Consider the following 17,816-nt stretch of genomic DNA (forward strand, 5'->3'; position numbering starts at 1 on the left):
TTTTGTGGAGACTTTACTTGACATCGCATTTCCATGTTTGCAGAGGGCATGTTGCTTACCAGTCCATATGCAGTGGTGTCTGTGTACATCCTCATCTCTGGGTAGATGTTGACCAGGTACCACCGAAACGTCTTACAGTGGAGCCTCTTCCTCAGGGCCTTCCTCTCAGAGATATCTCCAATGTCTATTCCTGAGTCCTGCACACAAACACACACACACACACACGCATGCAAACACAGAGATAAACAGTTCGGCAGTGATTGCTGTAAAGATACAAATGCATAAAGATATTGTGCATAGGAAAGGACATATGTGCCAAGCTCTTAGGTGGAAAAAGGAATCAGATTCCCAGTTTCCCTGATTTCAGAGAGGCAAGACTCACTGAGGAATAGTTAAGTCCGTTTCAATGTGACATAACTCCTGCGAGCCCTTCATGTTCCCTGTATAAAGAACCGCAGGACTAAGTGACTGACTTCAACATCATCTGCCATTTCCTCTGAGTCCTCACGCTGCCACAGTCACACTCTGGCCCAGACTTCCTTCTGCAGCAAGCTGCCGCTCCTGTCCACTCTACCCTAATTATCTTAATTGCTGCCTCGCTGACAAACTTAAAAGCTGAAGCAGACCTGATAGATCCAACATCAACTGCAATGGAGGCAACTTGCAGCCTACTGAGATACGATAAATGGACTGACGAGAGTCGAATAGACAAAACAGCAACAGCTGTGACTTGAAATAAAGTAGGTTTCTAATACGTTTGGACAAAATAAATTCACAAGACTAATCCTGAGACCAAATTTCCCTCCAAGCTTGTTGAGTAGAATTGCAGAACTCAGTTTATCAATATCAATTTAGAGATTTGCCTAATGATGCTCATCTATTTGAAAGGAGTTTTTACATAATTGTGAGTATTGAGTGCAAACAGGAAAACTATTAAGCATCTAATCAACTCAGCCTTTGTTCAAAGAAACACCAGGCATCCCTGCTAATGTACTACAACATCTATATGTTACACAGTTGAAGTCAGAAGTTTACATACACCTTAGCCAAATGCATTTAAACTCAGTTTTTCACAATTCCTGACATTTAATCCTGGTAAAAAATGCCCTGTTTTAGGTCAGTTAGGATCACCACTTTATTTTATGAATGTTTAATGTCAGAATAATAGTAGAGAGAATTATATTTCATTTCTATTTCTTCATTTTTATTTCTTTCATCACATTCCCAGTGGGTCAGAAGTGTACATACACTCAATTAGTATTTGGTAGCATTGCCTTTAAATTGTTTATTTTGGGTCAAACGTTTTGGGTAGCCTTCCACAAGCTTCCCACAATAAGTTGGGTGAATTTTGGCCCATTCCTCTTGACAGAACTGGTGTAACTGAGCCAGGTTTGTAGGCCTCCTTGCTCTCACACACACTTTTTCAGTTCTGCCCACAAATTTTCTGTTGAGGGTTGAGGTCAGGGCTTTGTGATGGCCACTCCAATACCTTGACGTTATTGTCCTTAAGCCATTTTGCCACAACTTCGGAATTATGCTTAGGGTCTGTCAGGACCCGGTTACGAACCTGGGTCTCCGGAGTGAGAAACAGTCACTTAACCAACTGAGCCACGAATAGTCAGCAGAACCCAGAAGATGAGGCAGACACAGCAGTACTTAAGACGGTGTATTTAATAAAAAAAAAAGGAGAAGTCCTTAAATACAAAAATGGCAAATCCAAAAGGTGGTAGGAATAGCACAAAAAAGCCTCAAGAGACACTCAAAAACAAAAACAGAATTCCACAAGAGCATCCACCGGAATCGACAGGAAACCACAGAACACTAGGGCTGGGTGCTAACATACAAACACAGAGCACAGAACTGAGGGAAACTAAGGGTTTAAATACAATCAGGGAAAACGAGGTACAGGTGCAAATAATAATGGGGAACAAGGGAAAAACATAAGGTCAAAAAGCACAATGGGGGCATCTAGTGACCAAAACCCGGAACAACCCTGGCCAAATCCTGACAGAATCCCCCTAGGAACGGCTCCTGACGTTCCTACCAGCTCTCTCAGGGTGGAGGGCCCTGAACTGACGAATGAGGTCAGGATCCAGGATGTCTTTGGCAGGAACCCAGGAGCGCTCCTCGGGACCGTAGCCTTCCCAGTCCACCAGATACTGCCAGGACCGCTGCACCCGGCGGGAATCCAGTATCCGATGGACGGTATAAGCCGGCTGGCCTCCAATGACACGAGGCGGAGGGGAGGTCTGTCTGCCGGGACAAGGGGAGAAAAACAACAGGTTTTAACAATGAAATGTGGGATTAATCTTAAGGGATCTGGGTAAGTGTAGGCGATAAGAAACTGGGTTAACTCTCCTGGCAACCTTAAAGGGACTGATGTATTTTTGGGACAGCTTGCATAGACTCCACCTGTAGAGGTAAGTTTCTTGTGGAGAGCCAGACTCTCTGGCCGGGGCGCAGGGTAGGCCCGGGACGGCGACGTCTGTTGGCTTGTTGTTGGTACCTCTGTGAGGAACGCATCAGATTAAGACGGGTCTTCCTCCACATAAGCCGACAGCGTCTGACGAACTTCAAGGCTGAAGGCACTCTGACTTCTGCCTCCTGGTCCGGGAACAATGGAGGAGCATAGCCAAACTGACACTCGTCGGGGACATACCAGTGGAGGAGGAGCGCAAGGTGTTGTGCGCGTATTCGGCCCAAACAATAAAGGATGACCATGTGGACGGGTTGTCACGAGTCATACATCGGAGGGTGGTTTCCAGCTCTTGATTCATCCTCTCTGTTTGGCCGTTGGACTCCGGATGGTACCCTGAAGATAGACTGGCAGAAGCCGCCATGAGTTGGCAGAAGGCCTTCCAAAACCTTGAGGCAAACTGGGGACCTCTGTCAGAAACCATATCTTGAGGAATGCCGAAGACTCGGAATACATGATTAATTACCAACTCAGCCGTTTCCTTGGCAGAAGGTAACTTAGTCAGAGGGACGAACCTGGCCGCCTTTGAAAACCTGTCGATTATGACTAGGATAGTAGTATTGCCATGGGATGGAGGAAGTCCAGTAATAAAGTCCAATGAGATATGGGACCAGGGTCTGTGGGGAACAGGTAAGGGGTGAAGGAGTCCTTGAGGGCGGAGGTGAGAAGATTTGCCCTGGCAGCACACGGGACAGGCATTGACGAAAGTGGCAACGTCTTCTCTTATGGTAGGCCACCAGAACTTACGCTGGATGAACTCCAAGGTGCGACCTACGCCCGGATGACAGGTGAGGCGAGAGGAGTGCCCCCACAGAAGGACCTGAGTCCTCACTGCCTTGGGGACAAACAACCGATTGGCAGGACCTCCTTTCGGGTCCGGTTCGCTAGCTTGAGCACGTCTCACGGTATCCTCAACTTGCCACGAGATCGGAGCCACAATCTTAGCAGCAGGAAGGACAGGCATGTCCGTGTCATCTCGAATGGCAGGAGCGTAGACTCGGGACAGGGCATCCGGTTTGAGATTCTTCGACCCGGGCCGATAGGTGAGGATAAACTGGAATCGATTGAAGAAAAGAGACCATCTAGCTTGTCTAGAGTTCAACCGCTCGCCTGCTGGATATACTCCAGATTTTTGTGGTCCGTAAGCACTTGAAACGGGTGAGAAGCCCTCGAGCCAGTGTCTCCATTCCTTCAATGCCATCTTAACCGCTAGGAGTTCACGATCCCCCACATCGTAGTTCCTCTCAGTCGGGGTAAGCCGGTGTGAGAAGAAAGCGCACGGATGAAGCTTCTTGTCTTCACCCTCTGAGACAGGACAGCTCCAACACCAACCTCTGATGCATCTACCTCCACCACAAATGGTTCATCCGTACTCGGTATCAGGATGGGAGCAGAGAGAACGCGCTGCTTGAGTCCTTGGAAGGCCGTCTCAGCTTCTCTTCCCCACAAAAACCTTGCATTGCCACCCTTGGTTAAAGCTGAGAGAGGGGCTGCCACCAAGCTGAAGTTCTTGATGAACTTGCGGTAAAAGTTTGTGAAGCCCAGGAAACGCTGAACTTCCTTAACGGATTTGGGGTGGGCCAAACGCCTACCTTCCTGGGGTCCATTTGGACTCGACCGGGTTCCACTACAAATCCCAGGAATTGTACTCGGGATGAATGGAATTCACATTTTTCCGGCTTTACAGATGGCTGTCCAGGAGGCGTTTGAGTACTTGTCTGACATGCTTAGTGTGTTCTTGAAGGGAGCTCGAAAAGATGAGGATGTCATCCAAGTAAACGAACACAAATATGTTAAGCATATCCCTAAGCACATCGTTTATGAGCGCTTGGAACATCGCTGGGGCGTTGGTCAGGCCGAAGGGCATCACCAAGTATTCATAGTGACCAGTAGGCGTGTTGAAAGCGGTCTTTCACCAGGTCTGATCCGCACAAGATGGTATGCGTTCAGGTCAAGCTTAGTGAAAACAACTGCTTCCTGGAGCAGCTCGAAGGCTGTGGCCACCAGCGGGTAACGGTTACGGACGGTTATGGCATTGAGTCCCCGGTAGTCGATGCAAGGACGTAATCCACCGTCTTTCTTGGCCACAAAGAAAAACCCTGCTCCCGCCGGGGAGGTGGATGGACGCATGAGGCCTGCTTCCAGAGCGTCCTTGATGTAGGTATCCATAGCAGCTCGTTCGGGTGGAGATAGGGAAAAGATCCGACCCCTGGGGGGCAAGTGCCCGGAAACAGGTCGATGGGGCAATCGTAAGGTCTATGGGGTGGTAGCATGGTGGCCCTCTGTTTGCTAAACACCAGTTTGAGGTCATGGTAACACTCGGGAACTCGGGTCAGGTCGATGGATTTTAAAGACTCGGGAGTAGAACTCGGGAATTCTGGAAAATACAAGTAGCTTGGCACGTAGGACCCCACTGCTTGATAGTGCCCACAGACCAGTCGATGTGAGGGTTATGGCTGTGAAGCCAGGGGTATCCAAGGACGAGAGGGAACTCGGAACAGGAGATCAAATGAAAGTTCATCAATTCCTGGTTTGTGAAACTGAAAGTCGCAAGGAGGTAGTGACATGAGTGACAAGTCCAGATCCCAAAGGGCTTCCATCCAATGTAGTGACCCTCATGGGTTCACTTAGAGGTTCAGAGGGAACGCCATTCTCCTTCGCCCAGACACCATCCATGAAGTTACCTGCGGCTCCAGAGTCTACCAAGGCTTGAAGATGAAGCTTGTGGTTGTCCCAGGAGAGGGTGACTGGAATGAGCAGACGGGAGTTGGACGGATGGGAGGAGGTTATGTTTCCCGTTACAGTTCCCCCGGTCTGTTTCCCTGGAGCCCGGACACGTGGAACGGAAATGGCCCGGTTTGCCGCAATATAGACAGCATCGCTCCCTCATCCGGCGGTCTCTCTCAGCCTGGGAGATCGTCCAATCTGCATGGGTTCCGATGGAGCCAGCGAGGATAAAGGTGGGGACTCGGAGCTGGGACTGATAGGGGCTAGAGGTCCGGTTGAGTTCTCTCTCAGACGCTGGTCAATGCGTGAGGCCAACTTGATCAGGGACTCGAGATTGTCCGGTGGTTCCCAGTGGCCAGTTCATCTTGGATAGTGTCGGAAAGGCCTTTCAGAAAGCACACCGTGACTCGTTGTTCCAGCCACTTGCTGCTGCCACCGTGCGGAACTGAATGGCATAGTCCGTCACGCTGCGCCAACCTTGGTGGAGAGTCAGGAGCTGTTTGGCTGAGTCAGAACCACTGCTTGGGCCTTGAAACACTCGTTTGAATTCCTCAGCAAAGGCAGAGTAGCTGGCACAGCAGGAACTATGGGCATCCCACACAGCAGTAGCCCAGGCCAGGGCTTTTTCCGACAGCAGGGTGATGATATAAGCGATCTTGGACCGGTCGGTGGGAAACGGACGAGGGTTGTAGCTCAAAGGAGAGAGAACATTGGGTGAGAAACCCTTTACAAGCACTTGGATCACCTGAGAACCGTTGGGGAGGTGGAAGACGAGGTTCAGCCAGGGGGTTAACTGCCATGGGTACGTGAATCTGAGGTACTGGGACGGGAACTGTTGCCGGGGTAAGACGATCAGATATTTGCTTAATGGAAGTCAGCATCTCCGACAGAAGATGAGAATGTCTAGCCATTAAGGCCTCTTGCTGAACCATCGTGGCGTTGGACAGTCTCCTGGTGGTGGGACAGCATGGCAAAAGGTCCTGGGAACTGGCTGCCTCTGGGTTCATTTTGGCTCTGTGTTTCTGTCAGGACCCGGTTACGAACCTGGGTCTCCGGAGTGTGAAACAGTCACTTAACCAACTGAGCCACGAATAGTCAGCAGAACCCAGAAGATGAGGCAGACACAGCAGTACTTAAGACGGTGTATTTAATAAAGTAAAAAGGAGAAGTCCTTAAATACAAAAATGGCAAATCCAAAAGGTGGTAGGAATAGCACAAAAAAGCCTCAAGAGACACTCAAAAACAAAAACAGAATTCCACAAGAGCATCCACCGGAATCGACAGGAAACCACAGAACACTAGGGCTGGGTGCTAACATACAAACACAGAGCACAGAACTGAGGGAAACTAAGGGTTTAAATACAATCAGGGAAAACGAGGTACAGGTGCAAATAATAATGGGGAACAAGGGAAAAAACATAAGGTCAAAAAGCACAATGGGGGCATCTAGTGACCAAAACCCGGAACAACCCTGGCCAAATCCTGACAGGGTCATTGTCCATTTGGAAGACGTCTTGAGATGCTGCTTCAACATATACACAAATTTCCTCCTCATTGTAACGGCCGTTGTTGGTGGAAGAAGGTGAGGACCAAGGTGCAGCGTGGTATGTGTCCATATTTATTAAAATTAACACGGAAATAACAGAAATAACAAAGAGAAACGACCGAAAACAGTTCTGGCTGGTGCAGACACACAACAGACAACAGAAAATAATCACCCACGAAACTCAATAGAAAACAGGCTACCTAAATATGGTTCTCAATCAGGGACAACGATTGACAGTTGACTCTGATTGAGAACCATACCAGGCCAAACACGGGAATAGCAAATCAGAGAAAAACTAACATAGACAACCCACCCAACTCACACCCTGACCATACTAAAACAAAGACATAACAAAATAACTAAAGTCAGAACGTGACACTCATGATGTCATCTATTTTGTGAAGTGCACCAGTCTCTCCTGCAGCAAAGCACCCTCACAACATGATGCTGCCACCCCCGTGCTTCATGGTTGGGATGATGTTCTTTGGCTTGCAAGCCTCCCCCTTTTCCTTCAACCATAACGATGGTCATTATGGCCAAACATTTCTATTTTTGTTTCATCAGACCAGAGGACATTTCTCCAAAAAGTATGAACTTTGTCCCCATGTGCAGTTGCAAACCGTAGCCTGGCTTTTGTATGGCGGTTTTGGAGCAGTGGCTTCTTCCTTGCAGAGCAGCCTTTCAGGTTGTCAATATAGGACTCGTTTTACTGTGGATATAGATACTTTTATACCTGTTTCCTGCAGCATCTTCACAAGGTCCTTTGCTGTTGTTCTAGGATTGAGTTGCACTTTTTTCACCAAAGTACGTTCCTCTCTAGGAGACTGAACGAGTCTCCTTCCTAAGCGGTATGAAGGCTGTGTGGTTCCATGGTGTTTATATTTACGTACTGTTGTGAGTACAAATGAACGTGGTCCCTTCAGGCGTTTGGAAATTGCTCCCAAGGATGAACCAGACTTGTGGAGGTCCACAATGTTTTTCTGAGGTCTTAGCTGATTTCTTTTGATTTTCCCATGATGTCACACAAAGAGGCACTGAGTTTGAAGGTAGGCCTTGAAATACATCCACAGTTACACCTCCAATTGACTCAAATTATGTCAATTAGCCTATCAGAAGCTTCTAAAGCCATGACATAATTTTGTGGAATTTTCCAAGCTGTTTGAAGGCACAGTCAACTTATTGTAAACTTCTGACCCACTGGAATTGTGGGTCAGAGTAGATGTCCTAACTGACTTGGCAAAACTATAGTTTGTCCACAAGAAATTTGTGGAGTGGTTTTAATGATGAGTTTTAATGACTCCAACCTAAGTGTTTGTAAACTTCGGACTTCCGTCTTCTTCACAATACAGGTGTAGGATCTTAATTTGAACCAGTTAACTACAGCAGTAAAATAAACCTGCTTCAACAGTTAATTTGAAGAATGTATTTTTTATTTAACTAGGCAAGTCAGTTAATAACAAATTCTTATTTACAATGACAGCCTAGGAACAGTGGGTTAACTACCTTGTTCAGGGACAGAACAACAGATTGTTACCTTGTCAGCTCGGGGATTCGATCTGGCAACCATTCGGTTACTGTTCCAACAGCTTTAACCACTAGGCTACCTGCTGCCCACAAGGCTACCTGCCGATTTATGTGGTTTATAATAATGGACATTTGTTTAGGGGTTGATACATTTTTGGTAAGGGAAAATTAAGTCTGACATTTCAAAGTGGAATTTACAAACTCTACAAGTTTAAAATGTCCTGCATTGTAGGAAAATTCTGCTGGGTGATCAAATTAAGATCCTAAACCTGTACACTAACGTACTACACATCACTCTTTATTTACAAATTACCACTAGCGAGACAATATTCCCCACCCTGACCACTTGCCCACATTAGACATGGTTCAGTAGACATGTTTCAGTAGACCCCATCCAGTTAGCAGCTGACAGACTCTCACCTCCTGGGGGATGTTCCAGGCCATGTAGACATGGCTCTTAAACTCGTCCATCCAGACCTCCGCCACCCTCAGGGCGTTCCGTCTCACGTGAGACGTCAGGTCCTCAGTGTAGGGCTTGTGGGCACGCTCTATATGGGCGATACGGGCACAGGGCAGGACTTCCACACTGCCCCCACACTGCCACACCTGGTGTCACACATAAAAAGACAGAGTGAAAAACTTGGTTAATCATCAGGTGTGCTAAAATCATGTTTCCGGGCAGGAAAAGACCCAGAGCAGATCTAGAGCTCGAGAGGGTGCTCCAGGAGATAGACTCAGATCTGAAGCCTCTTACTCTGAGGCTGACAAGGCTACATAAGCGCCACCTCTCTACTTGATCCAAAAAGCCTGTCAGATCCAACCAGGAAGAAAACCTGGAGACACCGCTCCTTGGTCCAGATAATACCTCACAGTACTGAGGGTGCCAGAAGCCTCATCAAAAAGGAGCACCATGTTTTCACTGACATCTGACATGCTGTGTCTGACTTAGTGGGGTAACAGTTTTAATTGCTGATGTGAGATGACATTTGGAGTCCCAGTGCCTTATGCTTAATGTCATGATTAATGGCTGCTAGGAGAGCGAGAGGGAGAGAGGTAGAGACACACACAGCAAAAGCGAGAGAGGGAGAAAGAGAGTGTGTGAGAGAATGAGAAAAATGGAGAAGGAGAATTCAGAGTATGTCAGTAACAACATTCCTACAGTATGGCCATATATCCTGCTCTTTCTTAGATCTAGTGTAATGCTGTGAATCACTGTTGTGATAAAACTGTCTGCTCTTTGTCCCCTGTGGCTCTGTATATCTGTGCTCTGCCTGCTTTTATCCCTCTGCTCCGGCCCTGAAGAGCTCATAGCCTCCAGTCAGGAGCCTCTCTCCTCTCGACTCCCTCCACAGCACAGCACTAACTGACATCCAACCGGGCTCCAACGGGCTAACATTCCATCCTGAGAATTCCTGCACACCGACATTCATTCCACATCTCCTCTTGTCAGGTTCAACGCGCAAAAATTCACTACAAAGCTCTGATGTTCTTCCAGAGTTTCTGGAGAGGTAATGCTCATTCCACAATGTTATCATTTCCTACATTGCTGCCCACAGCACTGCCTGAACTGGCATGGAGAGTAGATCCGCCTCAGCTGTCTGCAAGGAGTTTTCCTTCCTCTGTCTACCTATAGCACTCAGGGACAGCCACAGAAAGCTCTAAGTCGTCTATCAGGGGATACGAAGCAGGACCCATACATACATGCACACACACAGACAGACCCAGAAAGAGAAACAAGAGCACACAGAACAGCACACAATTACAGACCACAACAGTCAGATTACAGCGTTACAGGAGTGATACAGCTCAATGACGCAAGTCCTGTAATTGATGATGTCTGTGACTGCTGTGCTATGATCTACTTCCACGGATGAGGCATTCTGTCACATTCTCTCACAGAGGCGTTCAGTCTTGCTTTCCAGAGTCACCTCCTCTCCTCTGTTTGCTGTGCTCATTTCTCCATGGTAAACTAACCAACTGGCAATGTCAACACCCACAGTCCTATTTCCCCATTCAGAGTTTCTACTAAACAAACTGAAGGGGCAAAAGAGGCATCTGTGAAAAAGTAACGTACAGGTATGTCAATATTTTCCCCTGACCTGAGTGAACCAAGTGAACTGGTGTTAATACACTACAGACAGAGAACAGACAGAAATCTTCATCAGTCTTTGATTGGAGAGGTGCAGTATAGGTCCTCAAGAACACCAAACTGCTCTCATCATCATTATCCTCCAATCTTCTCAGCCCTTATGGCATGGGGCAGAGTATGGACACGCCAGATGATGACCTCAGTGAACCTTCTTCAGGAAAACCATTTCACAACCCACGCATTCTCTCTCCCATATGTCAATACTGTATTTCATGCTACAGGAGCTGTGTATACCAAGCATCACAGAGAATGTGTTATGACACAGTTTTCCAGCCATTGGCTTATTACGTCAACATTGTGAATAGGGTGTTGAACGGAGCAGTTCACAACATACAGCGTACAATTGGCTTTGGAATCTATGGAATATGTCCTGCCTACAATAACTAATATAGTAAAACAGTCTCAAATCCTATGGACCTTAACATTAAAAAAAAGTCAATAATTTTCTTTTACCTGACATTTTCAGTAAATTACTTCTGTGTGACACATAGGCTACATTAATAGTCATTCTATGCAGTATGTGTTAATTTCCATGCAGTCTGCAACTACATTTGCATTTCCAGCACGTACTTATCAACCAGAGATACCTGTTGCAGAGCATACTGTAGGTGCATGCTATGTCTCCTGTTTATACACAGCATGACTGTATTGTATACTGTTTATATGGATAGGATAGGGCTAGGATATAAATGAGTCTAAAGCTAGTTATGTTTTATCATGAAAAGTTTCATGCTTTCCATACATATCCATACTCATTCAAAAACCTTTATTTTAACAGAGAGTCAGGAATTAGGAATTACAGGAATTATATGCCATGTCTAAAACTGGTTTCTCTACGGCCTCTGCATGATGAATCAACGCTCAGGGTGGGGACAGACAGCCCATCTCACAATGCATGTAGACCTATCATTTCTAGGGATGTGTGATATATCGGTGAACATATCAGCAACCAACATCAGTATTGGCCAGACGTCAAATTTAACGCGGATGTGAAAAACCGATGTCAAAATCTGATGTGCATACCTATATAACGTAGGTACGTGACGTAAAGAAGCTACGTTCAATTTTGCACTATACGTGCAACACAGCATTCCTAACCTAGCTCACAATGTCTGCTGTGTGGATTGAGCAGTCAACAAGTCGAGCAGTCATTTGAAAGAGTAAGAACATTTCAGCGAGACAACTCAAAGGCCAAATCCATTAGCAAGATAATGGAATTCATTGCCCTTGACAATCAACCATCATCTGTCGTGGTGATGTTGGCTTTCGTGACTGGTCGAGCACCGGTACACTTTACCAAGTGCACTATTGTTCAGATGTTGCCCTACCGGAGTTACACAGTAATAGTGTCACTGCTATTAGCTTCAGGACATACTATGGAATGCCGGTTGGGTCTTTGCGTGTCAAAAAAGATACGTCAAATAAATAGTTAACGCGCTAAATAAGTTTTTCATTTGACACGTCAAATAACACAGTTCTATTATAGAATGTTGTGTGTCCTGAATTTGCATGTGCAAGCCAAGCGCCACCATGACTATAAGTAGCACTGTTGACAGCAGTACAAAAATTATGCAAAGAACCAAACAACAATGTATTTACAATAACGCGTTGGTAATAAAGCATTATTTGTTCGACCGCAACTTCTGGGGTAGCTAGCTAACTTTAGTTTTGTACCTCGTTAGCACCAATACAACCAGCCTGAAACAATGACCAGTAGAAACTGCAGTCATTTTCACTATTCTTAGCAATGATTTAGGAATCCTTGTGAGTAAGTATTAGACAGGTAGCCACTTGTTGTTCACCTATTGAAACTGAACTTCAGTTCATGAAAATAAATAGCTAGCCAGCTACTTAACCCTGTAGCCCAAAGCTAACGTTATAAGCAGCCTTCTAGCGTCATCTGGCTAGTGAGGCTCGACCTGAACGGGGCTGTGTTGTGAAGCTAGCAATAAGGACTAGGCACAATAGCGGAATTTGCGGCTTGCCTTCAAATGTACCTCTTTGAAAGTGATGCAGATGTTTACAATTGGTGGAATCATGCCATATTTAGACTTGATAATGTTAAACAAGATTGGAATGTGAGGCAATGAAATGGGATATCAGTCTACTCGGTGACCCCCATAGAACACAACTGAAGAGTTTAAGCAAATATTATCGTTGTAGCTCTTATCAAAAAGGCTTCTCAACAGTTTTTACCCCCAATCCATAAGACTCGTGCACAGGTAATAAAATGGCTTCCCGGACTATTTGCATTGTGTGCCTCCCCCAACTCCTCTTTTTACACTGCTGCTATACTCTGTTTATCATATATGCATAGTCACTTTAGCTATACATTCATGTGCATACTACCTCAATTGGGCAGACCAACCAGTGCTCCCGCACATTGGCTAACCGGGCTATCTGCATTGTGTCCCGCCACCCGCCAACCCCTCTTTTACACTACTGATACTCTCTGTTCATCATATATGCATATGTAGCCGATGTGAAATGGCTAGCCAGTTAGCGGTGGTGCGCGCTCGTGGCGTTTCAATCGGTGACGTCACTTGCTCTGAGACCTTGAAGTAGTGGTTCCCCTTGCTCTGCAAGGGCTGCGGCTTTTGTGGAGTGGTGGGTAACAATTCTGCGAGGGTGACTGTTGACGTGTGCAGAGCGTCCCTGGTTTGCGCCCAGGTCGGGGCGAGGGGACGAGCGTAAAAAGTCTATACTGTTACATTGATGCTGTTGACCCGGATCACTGGTTGCTGCGGAAAGGGGAGGAGGTCAAAAGGGGGGTGAGTGTAACGGATGTGAAATGGCTAGCTAGTTAGCGGTGGTGCGCACTAGTGGCGTTTCAATCGGTGACGTCACTTGCTCTGAGACCTTGAAGTAGGGGTTCCCCTTGTACTGCAAGGGCCGCGGCTTTTGTGGAGTGATGGGTAACGATGCTTCGAGGGTGACTGTTGACGTGTGCAGAGCGTCACTGGTTCATGGCGAGGGGACGGACGTAAAAAGTCCATACTGTTACACCATATCTACATGTACATACAGTGCCTTGCGAAAGTGTTCGGCCCCCTTGAACTTTGCAACCTTTTGCCACATTTCAGGCTTCAAACATAAAGATATAAAACTGTATTTTTTTGTGAAGAATCAACAACAAGTGGGACACAATCATGAAGTGGAACGACATTTATTGGATATTTCAAACTTTTTTAACATATCAAAAACTTTACTTTCAGTGCAGAAAACTCTCTCCAGAAGTTCAGTGAGGATCTCTGAATGATCCAATGTTGACCTAAATGACTAATGATGATAAATACAATCCACCTGTTTGTAATCAAGTCTCCGTATAAATGCACCTGCACTGTGATAGTCTCAGAGGTCCGTTATAAGCGCAGAGAGCATCATGAAGAACAAGGAACACACCAGGCAGGTCCGAGATACTGTTGTGAAGAAGTTTAAAGCCGGATTTGGATACAAAAGATTTCCCAAGCTTTAAACATCCCAAGGAGCACTGTGCAAGCGATAATATTGAAATGGAAGGAGTATCAGACCACTGCAAATCTACCAAGACCTGGCCGTCCCTCTAAACTTTCAGCTCATACAAGGAGAAGACTGATCAGAGATGCAGCCAAGAGGCCCATGATCACTCTGGATGAACTGCAGAGATCTACAGCTGAGGTGGGAGACTCTGTCCATAGGACAACAATCAGTCGTATATTGCACAAATCTGGCCTTTATGGAAGAGTGGCAAGAAGAAAGCCATTTCTTAAAGATATCCATAAAAAGTGTTGTTTAAAGTTTGCCACAAGCCACCTGGGAGACACACCAAACATGTGGAAGAAGGTGCTCTGGTCAGATGAAACCAAAATGTAACTTTTTGGCAACAATGCAAAACGTTATGTTTGGCGTAAAAGCAACACAGCCCATAACCCTGAACACACCATCCCCACTGTCAAACATGGTGGTGGCAGCATCATGGTTTGGGCCTGCTTTTCTTCAGCAGGGACAGGGAAGATGGTTAAAATTGATGGGAAGATGGATGGAGCCAAATACAGGACCATTCTGGAAGAAAACCTGATGGAGTCTGCAAAAGACCTGAGACTGGGACGGAGATTTGTCTTGCAACAAGACAATGATCCAAAACATAAAGCAAAATCTACAATGGAATGGTTCAAAAATAAACATATCCAGGTGTTAGAATGGCCAAGTCAAAGCCCAGACCTGAATCCAATCGAGAATCTGTGGAAAGAACTGAAAACTGCTGTTCACAAATGCTCTCCATCCAACCTCACTGAGCTCGAGCTGTTTTGCAAGGGGGAATGGGAAAAAATTTCAGTCTCTCGATGTGCAAAACTGATAGAGACATACCCCAAGCGACTTACAGCTGTAATCGCAGCAAAAGGTGGCGCAACAAAGTATTAACTTAAGGGGGCTGAATAATTTTGCACGCCCAATTTTTCAGTTTTTGATTTGTTAAAAAAGTTTGAAATATCCAATAAATGTCGTTCCACTTCATGATTGTGTCCCACTTGTTGTTGATTCTTCAAACAAATACAGTTTTATATCTTTATGTTTGAAGCCTGAAATGTGGCAAAAGGTCGCAAAGTTCAAGGGGGCCAAATACTTTTGCAAGGCACTGTACTACCTCAATCAGCCTGACTAACCAGTGTCTGTATGTAGCCTCGCTACTTTTATAGCCTCGCTACTTTTATAGCCTGCCTTTTAACTGTTTTATTTCTTTAACTACCTATTGTTCACCTAACACTTTTTTTTGCACTATTGGTTAGAGCCTGTAAGTAAGCATTTAACTGTAAGGTCTACACCTGTTGTATTCGGCGCACGTGACAAATAAACTTTGATTTGATATCGGGTGACTGTGACTGTGTAAAATTCCCTCCCCAGTCAGCCTATTAAGTGTATTGACATTCATATGCATTGTACAGATTGCACTTCACCTAAGGATTGGGGATCAATGAAATGGGGCAACAGTCGACTCAATATATTTTTTCCCAACGTCCTCCTCTGAGTTATCTCCAAAACATCCACGCAGTGTTCAATACACATAGGTTGACAATAAATGTGGCTCAATTCACAGTTGTTTCAGAGTCCCCAATAAGAACTACGATGCTAATGTTCTCTGGGTGTCAATGAGTAGACTGATACCCCATGTCATTGATCCACAATCCATAGGTAAGGCTGTACAGTGAAACAAGTATGCCCCCAATGTAATTCTAAAGTATATTACATCCAGTGTGATTTCAACAGATTTTTGTCAAATTAACAAATTATTGTCTTTTGTTGATTTTATATAACAACATTCCAACCTCGTTCAGCATGATCTATTAAATTATGGCATAATTCTACTATTTGTATTAATTTGCATCACTGCTAACGGCAACGTTCACTATTGTGGCTAATCCCTATTGTGGCTAGCTTCACATAGATGGGTCCGACAACCGTTAATCAAATAAGAACTGTGTTATAAATTAGGGTTGTTTTAGATTAAACAGATTGCCATTTTGCTATGTTTTTGGGGAAGAACATTGTTTGCATCCTAGAAGGCCAGTATCCTGGAGTCGCCTATTCACTGTTAACATTGAGACTGGTGTTTTCCTGGTACTATTTAATGAAGCAGCCAGTTGAGGACTTCTGAGGCATATGTTTCTTAAACTAGGCACTAATGTACTTGTCCTCTTGCTCAATTGTGCACCAGGGACTCCTACTCCTATTTCTATTCTGGTTAGAGCCAATATGCGCTGTTCTGTGAAAGGAATAAAGGATCTTCAGTTTCTAGCCAATTTCTCACATGGAATAGCCTTAATTTCTCAGAACAAGAATAGACTGATGAGTTTCAGAAGAAAGTTCTTTGTTTCCTGGCAATTTTGAGCCTGTAATCGAACCCACAAATGCTGATGCTCCAGATACTCAACTAGTTTACATAAAAGTATTCAGACCCTTTGCTATGAGAATCGAAATTGAGCTCAGGTGCATCTTGTTTCCATTGATCATCCTTGAGATGTTTCTACAACTAAATTCAATTGATTGGACATGATTTGTTAAGGCCCACACCTGTCTATATAAGGTCCCACAGTTAACAGTGCGTGTCAGAGCAAAAACCAAGCCATTATGTTGAAGGAATTGTCTGTAGAGCTCCGAGACAGGATTGCGTCGAGGCATAGATCTGGGGAAGGGCACCAAAAATGTCTGCAGCATTGAAGGTCCCCAAGAACACAGTGGCCTCCACCAAGACTCTTCCTAGAGCTGGCCACCCAGACAAACTGATTGAAAAAATAATTTAAGCAATTTTAGGACAAGGCTGTAACCTAACAAAATGTGGAAAAAGTCAAAGGGTCTGAATATTTTCCGAAGATGTCTTAACCTACATCTTCAGGTAATAAATGAAATGCAGTATTAGCTTTATATTTTTAATGATGGGTTATGCATAATAAGCTTCTAACTTATAGCGTCTGTCTCTTGTGATATACACACGCACCTGTGCTCCGCTGGCCTCTCTCCTTAAAAAACGCTCCTTAGCTCTTGGAGTCCAATGCAGGAAAATCTAGACTCGAATAGTTTGCTGGATTAGCATTTCTTATACCAATAGACTACTCGAAGAGGGACGGTAGCTCTTGTTTGCTGAATGTTGAATAGAGCAGCCAGAAGAGTGAACGTGATATGGCGGTAGGCTATAGCAGTTATTTATTCAGACCCACAATCATTCAATTTCGTGAAGAGAAGTGAAAGCCTTCTGTATCTAATTCTAGTCCTATATTATTCATGGGTGTCATTAGAATGACGAAGGTAAGGACAACAAAGCTTATTTAAATTTAACTGTTAAACTTTAGGAAGGAATGAAGCAACAATAGAGAGAGAAAGAGGAGGCAGGCTAATAACATTAGGGGAAATATAATGAAAGGTATATATGTGCCAGCCTAGTAATTTGAAAAATCTAATTCTTTAGCTTATACTTGTAACTTTGTAGGCTGCATGTGCTGCACCAGAATTTGATGTTCTGTCCAAGCTTTATCATGGTTTGATGTGCGTAAAATAGGCTACAATATAATAGGCTACAGTATAATACAATACAGTAATACAGTTCACAATCAAAAGGATTAGCCTACTGGAGCTAGTTTAATGTATTTACCTAAGAGAGCATATAGCTAGCTACATCTATGGGCTTTAATGATTTTCTGTCTTGAGTAATGTGCAGTAGCTTATATAATATGTATTGAATAACGGCACAATCATTAGGGCTTTTTTTGGGCTTGGGCTCATTACATGTCTAATGTAGGGCCCATAAAATTGATTTAATGGTTCAGGCTTGAATTTTTCGATCAAAGCTATAATCAAATCCAGATATAGGCCTATTTATATACTTTATAATGACACTCCCGGTTTTGGCGGGAAATACTCAG

At 44.8% G+C, this 17,816-nt stretch overlaps 1 protein-coding gene across 1 annotated transcript in view; it reads right to left on the reverse strand.

Annotated features, from left to right (window-relative positions):
• Positions 1-17,816, reverse strand: part of LOC135503852 (polypeptide N-acetylgalactosaminyltransferase 18-like) — a 94,341-nt gene that overhangs the window by 17,510 nt on the left and 59,015 nt on the right. The window contains exons 7-8 of the mRNA XM_064922021.1: positions 8,694-8,879; positions 60-197 (exon numbers count right to left, since the gene is read on the reverse strand). Of these exons, the coding sequence (XP_064778093.1) occupies positions 60-197; positions 8,694-8,879 (324 nt within the window). The remainder of the gene's footprint in view (positions 1-59; positions 198-8,693; positions 8,880-17,816) is intronic.

The sequence above is a fragment of the Oncorhynchus masou genome, chromosome 2 (genome assembly GCF_036934945.1).
Source record: "Oncorhynchus masou masou isolate Uvic2021 chromosome 2, UVic_Omas_1.1, whole genome shotgun sequence".
NCBI lineage: Eukaryota > Metazoa > Chordata > Actinopteri > Salmoniformes > Salmonidae > Oncorhynchus > Oncorhynchus masou.